Below are 20,992 nucleotides of genomic sequence, written 5' to 3'. Positions count from 1 at the left end.
TATTTCTGTATCACTCATGTCCACAGTAACAAGAAAATGCATTTTTTACTTTTCCGTAATTTCTGTCTGTGTCTGTCTGTCTGTCTGTCTGTCTGTCTGTCTGTCTGTCTGTCTGTCTGTCTGTCTGTCTGTATGTATGTACACGCATCACGAGAAAACGGCTGAAGATAATTTAATGAAAATCAGAATGTAAAGTCGGGTGATGATCTGCTACAATCTAGGCTATAAATTATTTTAATCACGCTAAGTGAAATGGTAGTTTAGGGGAAGGCCTGAAATTTAATTCTCAAATATTTATGTTATTAGTGGTCGTGTCTTAATGAAAATCGCTAGGCAAAGATGGGAAATAATTCGCTACAATATAGGCTATACCCGCTGAGAAAAATGACAGTTTAGGGGAAGGCCTAAAATTTAATTGTCAAATATTTATTTTATTAGTGGTCGTGTCTTCACGAAAATTGGTATGCAAAGTCGGGGAATAGCTCGCTATAATCTAGGCTATCAATAATGTTATTCGCACTGAGTGAAATGGTAGTTTAGGGGAAGGCCTGAAATGTAATCTATATATATAAAATAAGAGTTTTGTCTGTACATTGCTCGGAATTTGAAAAGAATGGTATTTCTGTATCACTCATGTCCACAGTAACAAGAAAATGCATTTTTTACTTTTCCGTAATTTCTGTCTGTCTGTCTGTCTGTCTGTCTGTCTGTCTGTCTGTCTGTCTGTCTGTCTGTCTGTCTGTCTGTCTGTCTGTCTGTCTGTCTGTCTGTCTGTCTGTATGTACACGCATCAATAGAAAACAGCTGAAGAGAATTTAATGAAAATCGGTATGTAATGTCTGGTGATGAACCACTGCAATCTAGGCTACAAGTTATTTTATTCACGTTAAGTGAAATGGTAGTTTAGTTATTTATGTTATTAGTGGTCGTATCGATAAATACTACATAACTAACATAACTTTAGTTATGTCGTAAGTTAGTCGTAGTAATGTAAGAAGTTATTAAACTTCCGATCACTTATGTCTTATACATTGTTACCGTACCGCATATAATCAGAGATATTCATGAATTTGGATTTTTGTTACTAAGTCGATATCAGCGCCGAGTCACGAGAAAATGAGTAAACAGAATTTAGTGAAAATCGGTATGTAAAGTCTGAGAATAAGGAACTACAATCTACGATATAAATAATTTTGTAGGACACCCTAATATCACAGAGTCGAAAGAAAACTAAAGTGAAGGCCTGCAATATAGAAAGCTCATAAACTTTATCAACAATAACATTACATTGACCATTGTTTGTTGTGATGTGCTTTTTGTCTTCTGTTTCCTCTTATCCCCGATAGATAGGATTACTGCAGCGTACCGAGGTTTTTTAAATTTGCTTGACGTCGCACCGACACAGGTAGGTCTTATGGCGACGATGGGATAGGAAATGAATAGTGGTGTGAAGGAAGCGGCCTTGGTTTTAAGGTACAGCCTGGTGTGACTGGTGTGAAAATGGGAAACCACGGAATACCATCTTCAGGGTTGCCGGCAGTGGGGTTCGAATCCACTATCTCCCGGATGCAAGCTCACAGCTGATTGCCCCTAACCACACGGGCAACTCGCCTGGTCGTACCGACTGTAACAGCCTGCCTGTATATTGGCAGGAAGTAGCTGGGAAGTAAGATAACTTTCTTCTTTAGCATACCATTCCTCTGGTTCATACATTTTCTGATATATCTGGTACGTAACACACTGGTTCATCGTAGTATTCGAGCTATTCAATCCCTACTCTGAGGCACTGACTGGAATGAGTAGTGTGCATATTTAACGGAATAATGACAGAGGAGTGTTCACGCCATTCTGCGACCTGGTTATTCCAGCTCTGGAACTTTGGACTCTTAGATCGGCACCGTAGTACTGTTCGTTGAAAGTGAGAAAGTGTGCGGTTTTTCATTTGATCGAGTATTTTATATGATAACTTTGCTTTCAATCGCTACATTCCTACTGACGTTTTTGTAATGACCTATGTTGAATTCAGTTAGGAAAACCACAAAGTCAGTCTTTCTGAGAATCCCGTTGCGAAGCACGGGTACACCATCTAGTAACAAATATACCAAAATACAGTAATGCTGATCAAACATTTAACAAATGGTACTGGCTGAGGAACCTCATATTTCAGTGATGGCTATAACCTGATCCTGAATGAGATGTTTGGTATTATAAATTAAACTTTATTCCTCAGTCTATAAGGACTAAACAATATTTATTCTAAAAGTATAATAGAACTGGTTTGACAATTGATTTTTTCCGTGGCATCTGCTTCTTCACGTTGGCCATAGCAAGATTCAAAGCATACTGTTGGGTCCAGAATCCATGTTAAATGACTTAATTTGACAGTTGTTTGTTCCTTTTCAATACTTAATTATAGGAAAGCTATTTCATGGTTATATCTATTATATTCTTCCATGGTCAGGTTGGATATGACTTTGCAGATTCTCTTGTTAAATTAACCACCATATGCCATATGGAGGGCATTGGCAAGGATTTTGTACTTTCTATGGCAATTCCAATAGATCTGAGATCTACCCAGCATAGAACAAACATTGTTAAAGTAGGTATAGACTGAGGTACAAATATGATTTTTTTTTTTGTAAAATAAATTTCAAAACTAAAAACATAAACTTTGTCTCTAAAACATGTTTCTTGAACAATAAAGTAAGCCTTTTAAAATCATGTCAATGGCTCTAAATTTTATTAAATTTTAAAATGCTAATATCAATCATTTTTGTCCCATCATGACTGAAGTTACATTGTAAGTCATACTTGATCATAACTTAGTTTCTCACATCATAAATCTGTTTAAATCCTTTCTATACATGTTATTGTAGCTCAATAAATTTGACAGTCAGTTCTCAATGATCGTAGGAAGCACCAGTTAAGGAACTCTTGCTTAGCAGTTTGTATAAAGTAGAATGACCAGATTTTTCTCCTCCTTCTTGTGGATTGTTTTTTCTAAATCTATAACTGTAATTTTTGACTAAACAGGCTAATTAGACTTTTTTAAACTTTTATTTAGCAAAATCTTAAACTGAAGCATCCGTTTGAGAAAATATTTTACTTTGTATTCTCTTGTCCTATTGGAACATATATCACTACATTAGGTTACTTTTCACAATTATATTTAATGGAATTCAGTTGAAATTAATAAAATCCTTATTGAAGTTGTTGAAATAATCTTGGTTAATTCTCAACTGTTTATATATATTCCAGATACAACGAGGCCTCCTAGAAGTGATGAAGAAAATGGAAGGAACTATTATTTTGTATCACATGATGAAATGATGGCAGATATAGCAGCTAATGAATATTTAGAATATGGTAAGGAATTAATTTGATTCTTATATTGCATTTGTTCCCCTTTTATCATTAAAAGCAGACAGGCATCAGCAGACTATGCATCTCTCTTTTTTCTCTGATTTGTTGCTTATATAATCAACATAACAGGTTCTAAAAGGATAGTAGAACATAATATTAAGAGGATTCTGAAACTGTTAAATACTGAACAGATGTATGATAAAGAAAGGGCAAATTTCAAAGAATATTACTTTTCTCCCCTTCCTTATGAATTTTGGGATCTACCACAATGAGAAATAAAACAAGTTCCAATACAGTTGTTAGCAAGACTGTAAATGCAATCATACGGTAATGGAGTAATATTCATGGAGAGTCAGACTAATGAATAGTTTCTGAATGGGCAAACAGTCCTTCCAATAGCTGCTTGGACAACTAGATGATTGAAGCAGCTTGACATCATTATCCAGCAAAGTTGTACTGTAGTTGTATGGCTGAATGACTGAAAACAAGTGGAAGCTATAGCCATTATTTCCTGAAGATATTTATCTCTCTCTACAATGATGTGATGTACTGATGATGAATTCTCCTAGTGAAATATTCAAGTGAAATATTTCCCATTCACTTCTTTGGACAGTTATGTTCAGGAAGATGAAACTCTCAGAAAGGTGAATACTGACATTCTATATATCTGTGGTAAAATCTGGAAAATGAAATAAATAGCTGAAGTTAGATAAAATTGGAACATTGTTAGGAAAGATCATAATATGAAGATAAAGTTGGAGTTCAAGTGGACAAATTGTGGCAAATACTCCTTTATAGGAAGAAGAATTGGGGGTTGGAACAATTTACCAAGGGAGATGTTCAATGAATTTCCAACTTCCTTGAAATCATGTAAGAAAAGACTAGATAAACAACTGATTGGGAACTGCCACCTGGATGACAGACCTAAATGCAAATACTTATGTCTAGCGCCTGACAATGTGCAGCCACTCGGAGTAACTCGGCTAAGTTCGGTCCGTCACCTATGAAATACAATATGGCCGGCAGGTAAGCAGCTGATGGTAGTCGGCAACATGGCCGACTGGATCCCTCCCTGCGCCCTAGAGCGACGCATCAAGTCGGCCGTGTCGGCAAGCTAATTGTTCGACAATCACCCACCACGTTTGCAGTTAAGCTCCCTACATTGCCCTACTTCCTCAACTTTCAAATTTAAACATAAGAGTTTCATTTTTGGTCCGTATTGAACTGAGAATGGAAGATAGGAAGGTGGACCCTTTCTAGTTTTTCCTATCTTCAACTTTCAAATGCGCACAGCTCGTAGAAATTAAGTATTTGAATCTTAAATCCCATCATACCTCACACCGATATTTACAAATCTTAATTTCTACGCTACTTCTTAAACCAACCATGCAACTCCAGTATGCCAAGGTTTTTGAAAGTACAGTAGGTAAATTAATAAAAAGTTACCATATTAACGCTGCGTATGTTTCATAGATCTCACTGAAGTTTTAAAATCTTCCTGTTGAGAGGTTTCTATTGAATTGTATAAATCGCTCGCACTTCTGTAAATAATTTGTGGCAATGTTAATTAAAGGTGGCTTTAAAAATATTTCTAAAAAGAACTATGGATGCCCATCATTACAAGTGCCACATTATATTTCTCTCGTGAATTTGTCTTTCATGAGAGTGGAGCAGTTTAGCAATTCATTTCGAGGAAGCTGCAATAAGAAAATCAGCGATTGTCAGAAGCGATACAAAAAGTGACTAGAGTCATAACAAAGAAATAGTGACCTTCCATTACCGGATGGATGTATTATTTCATGCTTCAAAAGTGCCACGTCCCCCACATAATGTTTCAAACATTGAAATATTAACCTGGTAATTATCGGTTACTATTCGAAGAACTTGAAAACCACCGAGAGAGTTGTCCGTGCGGTTAAAGGCGTGCAGCAGTGAGCTTGTATTCGGGAGATAGTGGTTAGAACCCCACTGTTGGCAGCCTTGAAGGTGGTTTTCCTTGCTTTCCCATTTTCATACCAAGCAAATGTTGGGGCTGTACCTTAATTAAGTGCACGACCGCTTCCTTCCCACTTCTAGCCCTTTTCTATCCCATCGTCACCATTAGACCTATCTATGTCGGTGCGAAGTAAAGTAACTCGTAAAAGATTGAAAACCTTTGTCCTTTGACTGCTTCAGTGGCATCTAATGTAAATTATGCCACCTGCTTTCCAGTTAGCGAATAAGTGAAATATAACAAACTGGGAGACTATTCTATAAAATGTTGGAAATCCCTTGAATAGAATACACAGTAGTTTGTTAGCCAGCTCGACCTCAACACCCAGTGCATCTCTGTCGACATCTCTCATGCCGAAACATGTCTCAAGCTTCTATCATATTGTAGTAATATTTGAATACTGGTGTCCCATTGCTATCGGAAAGTTCAATATTACAAAGTCCATAACAAATATATGGACACTGATATTCCATTACTATCTTAATGTGCACCAGTAGAACATAGCCGACAGATGTCACCCGAGCACGGCCGTGTATAATCGACAGATCTCATCCGAGCACGGCCGAGTATAGCCGACAGATCTCACCCGAGCGTAGCCGAGTGGCTTCACATTGTCAGGCGCTAGACACAAGTAATGCAAATTAGTGGCGATTGATTGAGCAGAATTTCCTGTTTGACAACTATGCAATTGTCTTAAAATGATGAAGTAGAGAAATTTGTCTATTAATAAATAGTATAGGGCAAGAGGCAACAACCAATTTGGTAAATAAGTTATTACTGTCAGTTGCTTCAGATTCAGTAGTATGGATACTCAAGTTTAAACCTAAGTAAACAACAAATAAGTAGGCTTATCTCAAATTTAGCTTACAATATTGCAGTGTATTATATTTTGAAAAACAGTTATCCATCCCAATTAGGGTTGGCTGCCAGAATTCAGATAATATTACATATGAAATATATATCACTATCACTATCAGCCATATTCAATTGCTTTTACGATGTGGCCTCTTTAAGTCCGAAGCAAGGTAGGTTTTCATGAGGTCTCTCCATCTGGGATGGTCTTGAGCGATGTTCTGCCAATTGATCCCAGTAATCTTACGGATGTCTTTGTCCCATCTGTCCGGTGGTTTTCCCCTAGGTCTCAATTGATCTTTCGGACTCCACTCAAGCACAAGCTTTGTCCACCTACCATCAGTTCTCCTAGCAACATGGCCTGCCCACTGCCATTTTAGGGTAAACACCCTTTCTAAAATAACCCACGACAACTGCATATCTACATGCAAATGAAACTCACAAAGCCTTACTAAAAACAGAGATACTAGACTATTTGTACAATGTCTTTTTACCGAGCTCGATAGCTGCAGTCGCTTAAGTGCGGCCAGTATCCAGTATTCGGGAGATAATGAGTTCGAACCCCACTGTCGGCAGCCCTGAAGATGGATTTCCGTGGTTTCCCATTTTCACTCCAGGCAAATGCTGGGGCTGTACCTTAATTAACGCCACGCCCGCTTCCTTCCTACTAGTCCTTTCCTGTCCCATCGTTGCAATGAGACCTATCTGTGTCGGTGCAATGTAGAGCAACTTGCAAAAAAAAAAAAAAAATACAATGTCTTTTAAAATTTGGAGAATTGTATTCTCTTATTTGAAAAAAAGTATCAACAAAGATATGAGTATCATGCGAGTAAATTTAGGCAGAGATTAAATTGAACCAAAGACCAATCCTATCATTAACAAGGAAGTGAGAAGGTAATGGGTAAATATGAGAAAAATATGGGAGCTAACAGGAATGAGAAGTATTTACGGACTTCTATAGTAGCGTAAGACTAGCAGCTGTTAATTTTGTTCTTCAAGTAGAGGGCTATTCTCTGCTCCACATAGGGTTACCAGATCTGTAATAGACTATGCCTTAACCAACTTTGAATTCAGGAAATCCATAATAAAAGTACAGGTGTTTCAGGGATTTTTCAGTGTTGTATTTGTGAAAATATGGGTAACAGAGAGAACTAAACTACATACTGAAAACTTGTTTGCTTCATAGTCACTAATTGAAAAGTCTACCACTGGAAGTGAGAGAGTTAGTTCACGAAAGCAGCACAGTATCACAGTGACTGACTGTCTCACTGTGTGCAGAATGCTCTCACTCACCCGCTTCCTTATATGCTCCTCACTGTAAGTATCAATAGGACAGGTCTGTCTGCAGATGGATAAGAGTAGAAAATCTTCACTACAAGGAAATAGAATACGATGAGTGAAAAGTTCCGGAGAATCTACAGATTCTACTTATGCAGGTTCCAGATGGAAAAGATGGCGTACAGGGATGCTGTAACAGAAATATCAAGGGAATCCCTTGGAACAACTGTAGGAAAAGATGGGGGGAAAAGTACACATCTTGCTCAAATGAAGAAGCAAGGGCAGTGAGTAAATGTAAAAAGAAGGTGTATCAAAAATGGCTCCAAACAAGACTTGATGTAGATAGGGATATAAAGGAAAGAAATAGAGCTAAACAAATAATCATGATGTGCAAAAAGAAACCATGGGTACATTTTTTAAATAACCTGGAAAGGCTAGATAAGGTAAGAGGGAAACATGTAATAACTGTGATAAATCATAGGGAGGGAAAAAAGGAAGTAACATTTTGGGTAAATAAGGTGAACTTACTGTAGATCCTATGAAATCTTTAGACCGATGGAAGGATTATTTTGACTTTTTTTTCTGTTTGTTTCATGTCATACCCACTAGGAGAGGTCTTATGGTGATGATGGGATAGGACAGGGCTAGGACTGGGAAAGCAGCGACTGTGACCTTAACTAAGGTTGCCTGGTGTGAAAGTAGGAAACCATGGAAAGTCATCTTCAGGGCTGCTAACAGTGAGGTTCAAACCCACTACCTTCCAAATGCAAGCTCACGGCTATGTGACCCAAACCACATAAAGTCATATCACTGTAAGAGATATTCTATTGATATTACAAACAACAGAGCTCATTAGGAGCTGGAAAACAATATCAGTGGAATTACCCCAATGAAGTGGGGAGAAAGACAAATAAACTACAGTGTCATACAGCACCAGGAATAAAAAAAAATGCTGCAAATAGACAGTTATGGTGATTCCAAAAAAGAAATCACTGGAACAGAACTGGCTTTTGGGTGGTTATATTCTTGTGACTTTTAGTTATGGTAATGTTTTGTAGATGTAGAGAAAACATATGACAGAGGATGTTGACCATACTGAGGGATTATGAGGGATTATGGGATCATGGATATGTTATTTATTACCTAGTTTATGGCATAAAAATCTCTCTCTCTCTCTCTCTCTCTCTCTCTCTATATATATATATATATATATATATATATATATATATATAAAATAACATGTCCTGACTGACTGACTGACTGACCGACCGATTTACTGACTTATCACCAAGCCAAAACTACTGGACATAAAGAAATGACATTTTGGGGATACATTTATATTGCAATGTAGGTGCTCACTAAGGGAGGATTTTTTGATATTCCATTGCTAAGGAGGGTGAATTTTTAAAATTAGTGTATCTGTATCTCAAAAACTTAAAAGTTTAAAGATATAAAAATTGGCATTTAGAATCTCCTTTAAAAATAAAGAAATACAATACATATTTTTTTGTTTTTGGAAAATCCCATTAGAAGGGTTGGAAAAAGGGTGGAAAAGGGGTTGAATGCCTTTTATGATAATACTTACATCTTAAAAACTGAAGATATAACAGACATGAAAATTGGTATTTCGGACTCTCCTTTAAAAATAAACACATATTTTTTAGTTTTTGGAAAATCCAATTTATGGGGGTTAACAGGAGTGACAAATGGGGTATTTTTTTTAGAAAGACTATATCTACAGTATATCTCAGAAACGTAACATTTTACAGACATAAAATTGGTATTTGGAATCTCCTGTAATTGTAAAGAATCATAGGTAATTTGCTTTCACAAAAATACGCTTAAGGGGAACTAAAAAGGGGGTGTATTTTAAAATGAACATATCTACAGTATCTAAAAAACTTAACATGTTACAGAAGTGAAAATTGGTATTTTGAATCTCTATTAAAAATAAACATGTATTTTTTGTTTTGGGGAAAACCACTTGGGTGGGGGTTAAAAAGGACTGAAAAGGGGATTGAATTCTTTTTATTACAATACTGATATCTCAAAAACTGAGATGTTACAGACTTGAAAATCAGTATTTGGAATCTCCTTTAAAAATAAAAAAATGTAATTTTTGTTTTCAGAAAAATCCACTTGAGGCGGGGGGGGGGGGGGGAAGCGGGGGAGAATTGAAAAATTAATTTAAATATTTGTACGAAAATGCTTATATCTCAAAAACAAAAGATGTTGCAGGCATGAAAAATTGGTATTTGGAATCTCCTTTAAAAGTAAAGCAACATATTCCTTCGATTTCAGAAAATCCAATTAAAGGGGGGTGAAAGAAATGAAAAAGTCATTGAATTATTTGTATGAGGACACTCATATCTAATAAAAACTAAAATTGCTACAGACGTGAAAATTGGTATTTGGAATCTCCTTTAAAAATAAAGAATCATGCATTTTGAGGGAGAAAATCAACTTGGGGGGTGAGGGTGAAAAGGAGTTGAATTCCTTTTATTGGGACACATATATATCTCAAAAACTGAAGATGTTACAGTTGTGATAAATGGTATTTGGAAGCTCATTTATTAATCAAAAAACTTGTACCTTTTTTTGTGAAAGGAAGTGAAAAAAAAATTCTTTTTATGGGGATACTTATATCAAAAAAACTGAAGGTTACAGACGTGAAAATTTGTATTTGGAAGCTCCCTCAAACATAAAGAAACACCCTTCTTTTGTTTTAAGAAGGAAATCAACTTAATGGGCGTGGGGTGTAAAAAGAGTTGAATTCTTTTTAAGAAGATACTCCTCTGTGAACCATGTGACCTTGCAATGGTGGGGAGGCTTGTGCATCCCAATGAAGCAGATAGCCGAGCTGCAGGTGCAACCATATCGGATGGGTATCTGTCAAGAGACCAAACTAACGAATGGTTCATCAAAAGTGGGGTAGCAGCCTCTTGGAATTTATAAGGGCGACAGTCTAGATGATTGACTGATATGTCCTGGTAATAATACTCAACATGGCTTAGCTGTGTTGATACTGCTGCACAGCTAAAAGCAGTGGGAAACTACAGCCATAACTAACTCCAGACCACATGCAGCTCTCTCTGTATGAATGATGTACTGATGATGGCTTCCTCCTGAGTAAAATATTCTGGAGGTAAAACGTCCGCCATTCAGATCTCCGGGTGGGGACTACATGAGAGGGGGCGATCATCAAGAAGATGGATACTAACATTTTGCGAGTTGAAGCGTGGAATGTAAGAAGTTTGAATCATTGTGGTAAGTTAGAGAATCTGAAAAGGGAGATGGATACACTAAAAGTTACATGTAATTGGTATAAGTGAAGTACGTTGGCAGGAAGAGCAGGATTTTTGGTCAGGCGACTACAGAATTATGAACACAAAATCAAACAGGGGAAATGCAGGAGTTGGTTTAATCATGTATAAGAAAATAGGGCAGCGGGTAAGTTACTACAACCAGCATAGTGAAAGGATTATTGTTGTCAAGATAGACACCAAACCATTGCCCACTACAATAGTGCAGGTCTATATGCCTACTACTTCAGCAGATGATGAGGAAATTGAAAGAATATATGAATAGTTAGAAGATTTAATACAGTATGTAAAAGGTGGCGAGAATCTAATTGTGAAGGGGGACTGGAATGCAGTGTTAGGCCAAGGAAGAAAAGATAACGCAGTAGGAGAATTCAGATTGGGACAGAGGAATGAAAGAGGAAGTCAGCTGGTTGAATTGTGCACCAATCACTATTTAGTCCTTGCTAATAGACTTCATTATGATTAGGCAGAGATTCAGAAACCAGGCATTGGATTGCAAAACTTTCCCAGGAACAGACGTGGGCTCTGATCACAACTTGGTCATGAAATGTCATTTGAAGTTGAAGAAATTGAAGAAGGGAAGGAATCCAGTGAGATGGATCTAGATAAGTTGAAAGAAAAGAGTGTGAAGGATTGTTTCAAGGAACGTGTTGCACAAGGACTAAATGGAAAGGCTGAAGGAAACACAGTAGAAGAAGAATGGTCAGTCATGAAGAATGAGGCCAGTAGGGCTGCTAAAGAGATGTTAGGAAGAAAGGAAAGATCAACTAAGAATCAATGGATAACTCAAGAGATACTAGACTTGATCAATGCACGACAAAAATACAAGAATGCGAAAAATGAAGAGGGCAGAAAAGAATACAGGTGATTAAAGAGTGAAGTGGATAGGAAGTGCAGGACAGCTAAGGAAGAATGGCTGAAGGAGAAGTGCAAGGATGTTGAAAGTTGTATGGTCCTAGGAAAGGTAGATGCTGTATACAGGCAAATCAAGGAAACCTTTGGAGAAAGGAGAACTAGGTGTATGAATATTATGAGTTCAGATAGAAAACCACTTCTAGGGAAAGAAGAAAAGGCAGAAAGATGGCAGGAACATATCCAACAGTTGTATCAAGGTAAGGACGTAGATGATATCGTTCTGGAACAAGAAAAGGCTGTTGATGCTGACGAAATGGGTGACCCAATTTTGAAGTCAGAATTCGACAGAGCTTTTAGAGACCTAAATAGGAGCAAAGCACCTGGAATTGATGGCATTCCCTCTGAATTACTGGCTGTTTTAGGAGAAACCAGCATGGCCAGGTTATTCCATTTGGTGTGCAAGATGTATGAGACAGGAGAAGTGTCATCCGATTTTCGGCAGAATGTTGTTTACCTATTCCCAAGAAAGCCGGTGTTGAAAAGTGTGAAAACTACCGCACCATTAGTTTAGTATCTCATGTCTGCAAAATTCTAACACATATTATTTACAAAAGAATGGAAAGACAAGTTGAAACTGAGTTGGGAGAAGATCAATTGACTTCAGAAAAAATGTAGGAACACGTGATGCAATCCTGATTTTACGTCTGATCGTAGAGGATCTAGAAAAGGCATGTGACAATGTTGAATGGACCAAGCTATTTGAGATTCTGAAGGTGATCAGGATGAGGTACTGAGAAAGAAGAATTATCTACAATCTATTTAAAAATCAGTCTATAGTGATAAGAATCAAGAGATATGAAAAATAAGCATCAATCCAGAAAGGGTTGAGGCAAGGCTGCAGTTTGTTCTCCCCCCCTCCTTTTCAGTGTTTATATAGAATAAGCAGTAAATGAAATCAAAGAAGAATTTGGAAAGGGAATCACAATCCAAGGAGAGGAAATCAAAACCCTGAGATTTGCTGATGATATTGTTATTTTATCTGAGACTGCAGAAGATCTGGAGCTGAATGGTATGGGCGGTGTCTTGGGTGAGGAGTACAAGATGAAAATAAACGTCAAAAACAAAAGTAATGGAGTGCAGTCGTACAAAGTCAGGTGATGCAGGAAGTATTAGATTAGGAAATGAAGTCTTAAAGGAAGTGGATGGATATTGTTGCTTGGGTAGTAAAATAACTAATGATGGCAGAAGTAAGGAGGACATACAATGCAGGCTAGCACAAGCAAGGAAGGCCTTTCTTAAGAAAAGAAATTTGCTCATTTTGAATATTGATATAGGATTTAGAAAAATGTCTTTGAAGACTTTTGTTTGGAGCGTTGCATTGTATGAAAGTGAAACATGGACAATAACTTGCTCAGAAAGAAAGAAAATAGAAGCTTCTGAAATGTTGTGTTACAGAAGAATGCTGAAGATGAGATGGATAGATTGAATCATGAATGAAGAGATACTGAATCGAATTGGTGAGAGGAGATCAGTTTGGCTAAATTTGACAAGAAGAAGGGATAGAATGATAGGATACATCTTAAGACACCCAGGACTCGTGCAGTTGGTTTTTGAGGGAAGTGTAAGGGGTAAGAACGTTTGGGTTAGACCAATGTAAGAATATGACAAGCAGATTAGAGCAGATGTAGGATGCAGCAGTTATGTAGAAATGAAAAGGTTAGCACAGGATTGAATGGCATGGAGTGCTGCATCAAACTAGTCTATGGAGTGATGACTCAGACAACAACTTATCTCTCAAAAGCTGAAGATGTTACAAACATGAAAAGTTTTATTTGGAATCTTCTTTCAAAGTAAAGAAACACTTAATCTTTTGTTTTTGGAAAATCTGCATGGGGGGAGGGTGAATGAATTGAAAAAATAGTTGAATTCCTTGTATGAAGATACTTATATCTCAAAAACTAAAGATGTTACAGACGTGAAAATTGGTATTTGGAATCCTCTTTAGAAATGAAGAAACATGTCTTCTTTTGTATTTGAAAAATCCACTTACAGGGTGGAAAAATTAAAAAATTAGTTGAGTTAATTTTATGAGGATACTTATATCGATGAAAGCTAAAGATGATACAGACTTGAAAATTGGTGTTTTGAATCTCCTTTAAAAATAAACATGTATTTATTTGTTTTTGGAAAATCGACTTGGGGGGGGGGAGGGAGGGTTAAAATAAGTAAAGGAGTTGAATTCTGTTTAAGAGGATACTTATATCTCAGAAACGGAAGATGTTACAGACATGAAAGTTGGTATTTTGAATCTCCTTTAAAAATAAAGAGAGAATTATTTTTTATTTACAGAAAGTCCACTTAAGGGGGGAGGTTGTGGAAAGAAGTGAAGATGGTGTTCAATTCTTTCTATGAGGATACTTATATCTCAAAAACTGAAGATGTTACAGACGTGAAAGTTGGTATTTTGAATCTGCTTTAAAAATAAAGAAACACATATTTTGTTCTTTTCAGAAAATCCAATTAAGGGACTGAAAAGAATTGAAAAAGCGGGTAAATTTTTAAAATGAGTAGCAGCATATCTGCAGTATATGTCAAAAACTTAATATGTTACAGACATGGAACTTGGTATTTGGAAAGTCCTTTAAAAATACAGGAACACGTATTTTCTTGTTTTCGGAAACAGCACTTAACAGGGGTGAAAAGAAGTGAAAAAATGAGTTGAATAATTTTTATAAAGATGCTTATATCTCCAAAACTGAAGATGTTACAGACGTGAACATTGGTATTTGTAATCTCCTTTAAAAATAAAGAAAACATGTATAATTTTGTTTTCAGAAAATCCACTTAGGTGGAGGTGGTGGGGGAAGGACTGATAATGGGGTTGAATTCTTTTTATGGGGATACTTATATCTCAAAAACTGAAGGTGTTACAGATGTGGAAATAGGTATTTGGAATGTCCTTTAAAAATAAAGCTACATGTTTGTTTTTTCCGACTTGAGAGAATATTTTTTTTTCACATGTCATCTTAGCGAAAAGGCAATACCACAAATGTTGTTTACAAAGAGTTTCTGTACATGCAGTGAATAAGATTTTTAAAAATTGCATGTGAGTTTTTATACTTTAGGGATTTTCAGATAATGTGTTAGTACACTACCAAGGAACAATTACTTTTATCAAATTCCGAAATCCACGCGAGTGAAGCCACTGGTAACTGCTAGTGTAGTATATATATAGGCCTACATACCAGTATTGATAATATATATGTGGACAAAATATATGGATCTCTGTAAAAGACACATCCAAATAGAATAGGTTATTAGAAGCAATCAAAGGCATTTATGTTGAGAAACAGGTCACAGTGCGAACTGATAGTAGAATGAGTTCTTGGTTCAGTGTAATTGCAGGGTTTAGACAAGGCTGTAATCCTTCACCCCTATTGCTCTAGTTTACATGGATCATTTACTGAAAAGAATAAAATGACAGGGAAATGTAGTAAGCAGTTTGGCTTATACCGATGACTTTGTCTTAGTGGTAGACTGTGCTGAAAATTTACAAGCTTACAGCTTAGAACATGAAAAGAAATGCAGCAAGTATGATAAGAAAATTAACTTGTCCAATACTAGAGTAAAGTCAGTTGGTAAGAAACCTAAAATGACTGAATGTCAGGTAGGGAATAAAAAACATGCAATGAGCTCATAGTTGTAATCAACAGTATTCTGTAAGGAAGGAGTGAGTTCTCAGACAAAATTAACATTGCTGTTTCAGAATTGAATTTGTTGTATGCATGTGGAAGCTGGGTAGACTCAAGATATTTTATTCATAAACTGGGAGTAACAGACATTCAGTAGCAAGATTGATTGCTGTTACAAACAGATGGGACAATGTTGGGAGGGGGACATTTGCAAGGAAGAGATAAAAGCTAATTAGGAATGAACTATATGCATGAAGCTGTGTGTATAAACTGGCTTTGGTGGTGGAGACATGGAAGGCAAATGGAGGAGAATAATGTACTTGGCATTGGATGATAAGAGAAATAAAGGGAGACATGGCTATGGTGGTCACACTGTTTTAGTGATTTTTAAGAGGTGTAGAACTAGACTAGATTCACAGCTAGTTGCAAACAGAGTTGTAGAGGTGCATTTTATTCACAGAGGCTTACAGGCTGCACACGGAAAGATGGAGATGTGTGTATGTTATTTGAAATTTGCCTCCTTCTTTGTTGTTTATAGTTGAATAAAATTGAGTATCAATACTTTTGAATTGAAAAATAAGTCAAAACTAACCATGTAGATGCCTAGCAGTTCTACAGATGATGAAGAAAGAGATAATATTAAGAAGCAGACAATTTCATTAAAAGAGATTAAACTTTTTGTGATAGAAGATTGTAATGGAATAGCAGGATAAGAAAGAAAAGAGAATGCATTATAAGAACGTTAACTACCGTTACTACAATGATATGAAAGAGGAAACCATACTATGGTAGAATTCTGCAGTTTATTATTTAGCATATGGCTTTTAGTGTTGGGAGTGCCCAAGAACATGTTCAGCCTGATGCAGGTCTTTATATTTGATGCCCATGGGCAATCTGGTGCATCTGTGTGTGAGATGGGGATGATAATTAGGTAGCGAGAGTCAACACATAGCGTACTCCTGTCTGCAGTAATTATGAATTACTTGTTGCAAACATGTCGTTTGAACACCGTAGAATACACCTGAATAGACTTGAAGATACAAAATACAAATAGACTGTTTCATAACTGTGGTATGCAGAAATGAGTAATATGAATGGAATTTTACTGTTAGGTGTCAGGTGAAATTGAAGAAGTAAAGGGAGTGTAAGTAGATAATTTTAAAGAAAGAGCTATATCTAGGAAAGTAACTACATAATTATTGGAAAGAGAAGATCTTGTTGATGTACAGATAGACTAGCAAATGTACCCGTGCCTCGCTACGGTATTCTATATTGTATATGGATATCCAAGTAAATTACTGTACATGCGGTGAATCAATATATTTAAATTGCATGTCTCTTAGCGTTATCTAAGAAACAGCATGGGCAGGTCCCCATATGTTATTTCCAATGTAAAGTGTGAGATGCGAAGTTGCGATGATAACGGCAGGCTCACTTGCCTTCTGCCATTCACAATCGAGTTGGGAAGTTTACATTATAATGGCAGGCCCCATTACTTACTGCATGGTTTACAATCAATTTAGGGAGTTTTCATTACAATGGCAGGCCCCCTTTCCTAATTCCAGACAGATTACAGTTGAGGAGCTTTTATTATAATGGCAGGCAACTTCCCTACGGCCAATCAAAATTGAGTTGTGCTGTTATCATAATGACAGGCCCATTGTCCTACTGCCAGTCACACTGAGTTGGTGAGTTTCCATTAAAATAGTAGGCCACTATGCCTAATGCCAGTCACATTTTAGATGGGTACATTTGTTTATAATGGCAGGCACACTTGCCTACAGCCAAACACAATCAGGTAGGGGAGTTTTGAACAAAATTGCATGCTCCCTTGCCTTTTGCAAGTCAAATTGAGAGGGGAATTATTCATTACAATGGTAGGTCCTCCTTACTAATGCCAGTTACACAGGAGTTGGAGAAAGACCCCATTCCTACTGCCACTCAAAGTCGATGTGGGGAGTACTGATTACAATAGCAAGCACATTTCTTGATCGCTACAAATCTATATCAATGAGTATTGTAACGAGTTGGCGGGGTAGTATGATCGATTAACACTAGACTGGTAGCTTCAATACTAAGATTTATTAGCTATGCACTAAACTATACAAGACTACACACAACTGTTACTCATAACACAAACTTATACCGTTCGTGCGCTCTCTCTCCCTTCGTTTCTCGCTTGTTCTCACACTACACAGTTTAACACTCACACACAAGGTCCTGCGTCGCACGGCTACACGTTCTCTCTTTCGCCGACAGTCCGCACTGTAGCACACTAGTCCGCTAATCGCGGCAGTTCACATACTTCACTGCACTGGCAGTCGCTCACAACTGAGCCACACCGACTTCTAACTCGGTCTAACTCTCACTGCTGCAGGCCGGTCGTTCCTCTCTTGTATACCTGTGCTGGCTCTTCTAGAATCGTCCAGATGCTGGATGAATCCAGAGACATCGCAAGATGGAACACTCCAGATTAGTCGCAGGGTCATCTCCATACTTCTCGGCTACGGACCGCGAGCGGAAGCGAGTGGGGGCTGGCCTGCTGCTAGTGATTGGCGCAGCTGAAGCATAAGAGGTGGGTCTTTACGGTGCCGGGCCAGGCCCACTGCCAGTTGACATGGCGGACGCTAGGATCATTGCAGTATATTGTATACAGATCGACATACGAAAGTACGTGCATGTTTACAATACTGCAGACCTTCATTTACAGATTAATTGCTGCTAAATGATACATCATATTGACAAATGGATTGTACTATTTCTTGTATCTCATCTGTCATAGGTCAGATTGAGTCAGAAACACTGTAAGATTGTCTCACGGTGCATTACTTTTCGGATAATTATGTGACAGCTACAAACATAGCATTTGGCTCATGTATGGCTACTGGGTGGGCCAATGTCCATGTAGAATTTGATGATTCTATCTTTCCTGTAAGTGATTCAAAGTATGAATTATGTGTGTAAAATTTGCAAAACTTACCTACAATCGAGAATTAGAGACAAATCTAATGTACAAGGCAGAGAGAGAGAGAGAGAGAGAGAGAGAGAGACACAACAAAACATCATAGGACCAAAGTTGTAGATCACTCCAAATGTAACAGAGATTGTGCCATCCGTTTGGTGATAGGACTTACCGTTTAGCCACGAAATACCCCGAAACGAAGGTCTACACTGTCATTAAAATTGTCTCCATATTTTAATATTCTTCGGGAATAAAAAGTGAAAAATTGAAAGATCTTGGAAGTTTTCCATCGATTACAGGCTGAAACTTATAAGTTAGCCAAATTTCAATTTTCTAGCTCGTCTGGCAGATTGTACTGCAATCTTGATTTTAGAGTAGGGGGGTAAAAACAAAAGGTACAAAATATGCAGATGGTCATTATTATGCATTAAACGGATAGCTGTATGAAAATTTTGCAAAAATAGTCAATGTACAGACACACGGGTATTACGATTTTATTTATATAGATAGACTAGCAGTCACCCGCAGCTTCGCTCGCGTGAATATCAAAATTTGATCAAAGTAATCATTCCTTGGCACTGTACTAAGACATTATCTGAGAATCCCAAAGTATTAAAAACTCACCGATCGGGCAAGTTGGCCGTATGGTCAGGGGCGCGCGGCTGTGAGCTAGCATCCGGGAGATAGTGGGTTCGAATCCCACTGTCGGCAGCCCTGAAGATGGTTTTCCGTGGTTTCCCATTTTCACACCAGGCAAATGCTGTGGCTGTACCTTAATTAAGGCCACGGCCGTTTCCTTCCAACTCCTAGGCCTTTCCTATCCCATTGTTGCCATAAGACCTATCTGTGTCGGTGCAACGTAAAGCCACTAGTTAAAAAGAAAAAAAACCTCACCAAAAAATAGAGTTTCATTTACCTCAGAAACTCTTTGTAAACAACGTTTGTGGTATTGCCTTTGACCATGCGACATAGAACTGTACATGTGAGAAACTATGTTTATACATTATTATCATAACCTATTATGTATCTTGTTAGTTTTGTAATTTAGGCTGATGATAACCCTTCAGAAATGAGTCAAAACCAGTCCCTTGAATAAAAACATGTTGTAAACACTATGCTGTACAACATACATTTTGTATTGAAACAGTGGAACCTTCACTGAAATTTCAACATATGTGTGTTGTCTCAAGTCGAAAAAAAATACACGTTTCTTTATTTTTAAATGAGATTCCTTATACCAATTTCCACGTCTGTAACATTTTCATTTTTGAGATATAAGTATCCTCATAAAAAATAATTCAACTAATTTTTCACTTCCTTTTACCCCTGTTGAGTTCCTTTCCCGAAAACAAAAATGTACTTGTACATGTATTTTTAAAGGACTTTCCAAATACCAAGTTTCTTTTCTGTAACATGTTAAGTTCTTGACATATACTGTAAATATACCGGTACTCATTTTAAAAATTCACCTGCTTTTCCAGTTCTTTTCAGTCCTTAAGTGGATTTTCTGAAAACAAAAAGTATGTGTTTTATTATATTTAAAGGAGCTTCCAGATACCAGTTTTCACATCTGTACATCTGTAACACCTTCAGTTTTTGAGATGTAAGTGTCCTCATAAAAATAATTCAACTCCTGTTTTACCCGCCCCCACCACCGCCCGTTATTTTTATTCACACCCCCTCCCCCCAAAATGCGTGTTCTTTATTTTTAAAGGTGATTCCAAATACCACTTTTCACGTCTGTAACCTTCAGTTTTTGAGATACAAATTTTTCATAAACGTAATTCAATTTTTTCACCTCCTTTCAACCTCCCACTTAAGTGAATTTTCCAAAAAGCAAAACAAAATACGTGTTTCTTTATTTATAAAGGAGCTTCCAAATACTAATTATCAAGACTGTAACATCTTCAGTTTTTGAGATATATATATCATCACAAAAAGAACTAAACTCCTTTCTCACCCCCTCCCCAAGTTGATTCTCCCCCTCCCCCCCCACCAAATCCGTGTTTCTTTATTTTTAAAGGAGATTCCAAATCCCAATTTTCACGCCTGTAACATTTTGAGATATATGTATCCTCAGAGAACACTGATCAACTACCAATCTCATATTTGCACTTAGAATACTGTTAGAAAAGCATTGGGAGAAGGGCAAAGACTTAACACTAGTGTTTTTGGATCTCGAAAAAGCATTTGATAGTGTTCCAAGGAAGACTATATGGGAATGTTTAAGAAAGAAGAATGTACCCAAAGGGCTTATCCAGAAAGTTAAAATGCTTTACGAAGACTGCTGCAGTTGCGTACAGATAGGAAACGGTAATTCTGATTGGTTCCAAACCACTAAAGAAGTGCAACAAGGCAGTACCCTTTCACCATTACTTTTTATCACTGTCATGGATGAAGTCATGAAAGAAATTAAGCAGAAGAACAATATGGACATCAATGCATTTGCATTTGCAGATGATGTAGTAATTTGGGGAAATACAGAGAAGGAAGTCCAAGAGAGGCTGAACACCTAGATTGAACATTTGAAAGCACACGGATTAACAATAAATAAATCGAAAACTGTTACTATGTCTGTCAACAGGCAGAAGAAGAAAGGAAAAATAATGCTGGAAGGTACACAACTGGAAACAGTAGACCAATATAAATATCTTGGGTGCATCATTTCAAGTGA

At 37.2% G+C, this 20,992-nt stretch overlaps 1 protein-coding gene across 5 annotated transcripts in view; it reads left to right on the top strand.

The window, feature by feature from the left end:
• Window positions 1-20,992, top strand: part of LOC136858362 (peripheral plasma membrane protein CASK) — a 429,548-nt gene that overhangs the window by 351,923 nt on the left and 56,633 nt on the right. For all 5 annotated transcript variants that reach the window (XM_068229006.1, XM_068229001.1, XM_068229003.1 and 2 more), the window contains one exon: window positions 3,259-3,366. In XM_068229006.1, the coding sequence (XP_068085107.1) occupies window positions 3,259-3,366 (108 nt within the window). The remainder of the gene's footprint in view (window positions 1-3,258; window positions 3,367-20,992) is intronic.

Source organism: Anabrus simplex, chromosome 1, assembly GCF_040414725.1.
Source record: "Anabrus simplex isolate iqAnaSimp1 chromosome 1, ASM4041472v1, whole genome shotgun sequence".
Lineage (NCBI taxonomy): Eukaryota > Metazoa > Arthropoda > Insecta > Orthoptera > Tettigoniidae > Anabrus > Anabrus simplex.
The sequence above is the reverse complement of the archived record's forward strand: the minus strand, read 5'-3'. Positions and strand labels throughout refer to the sequence as shown.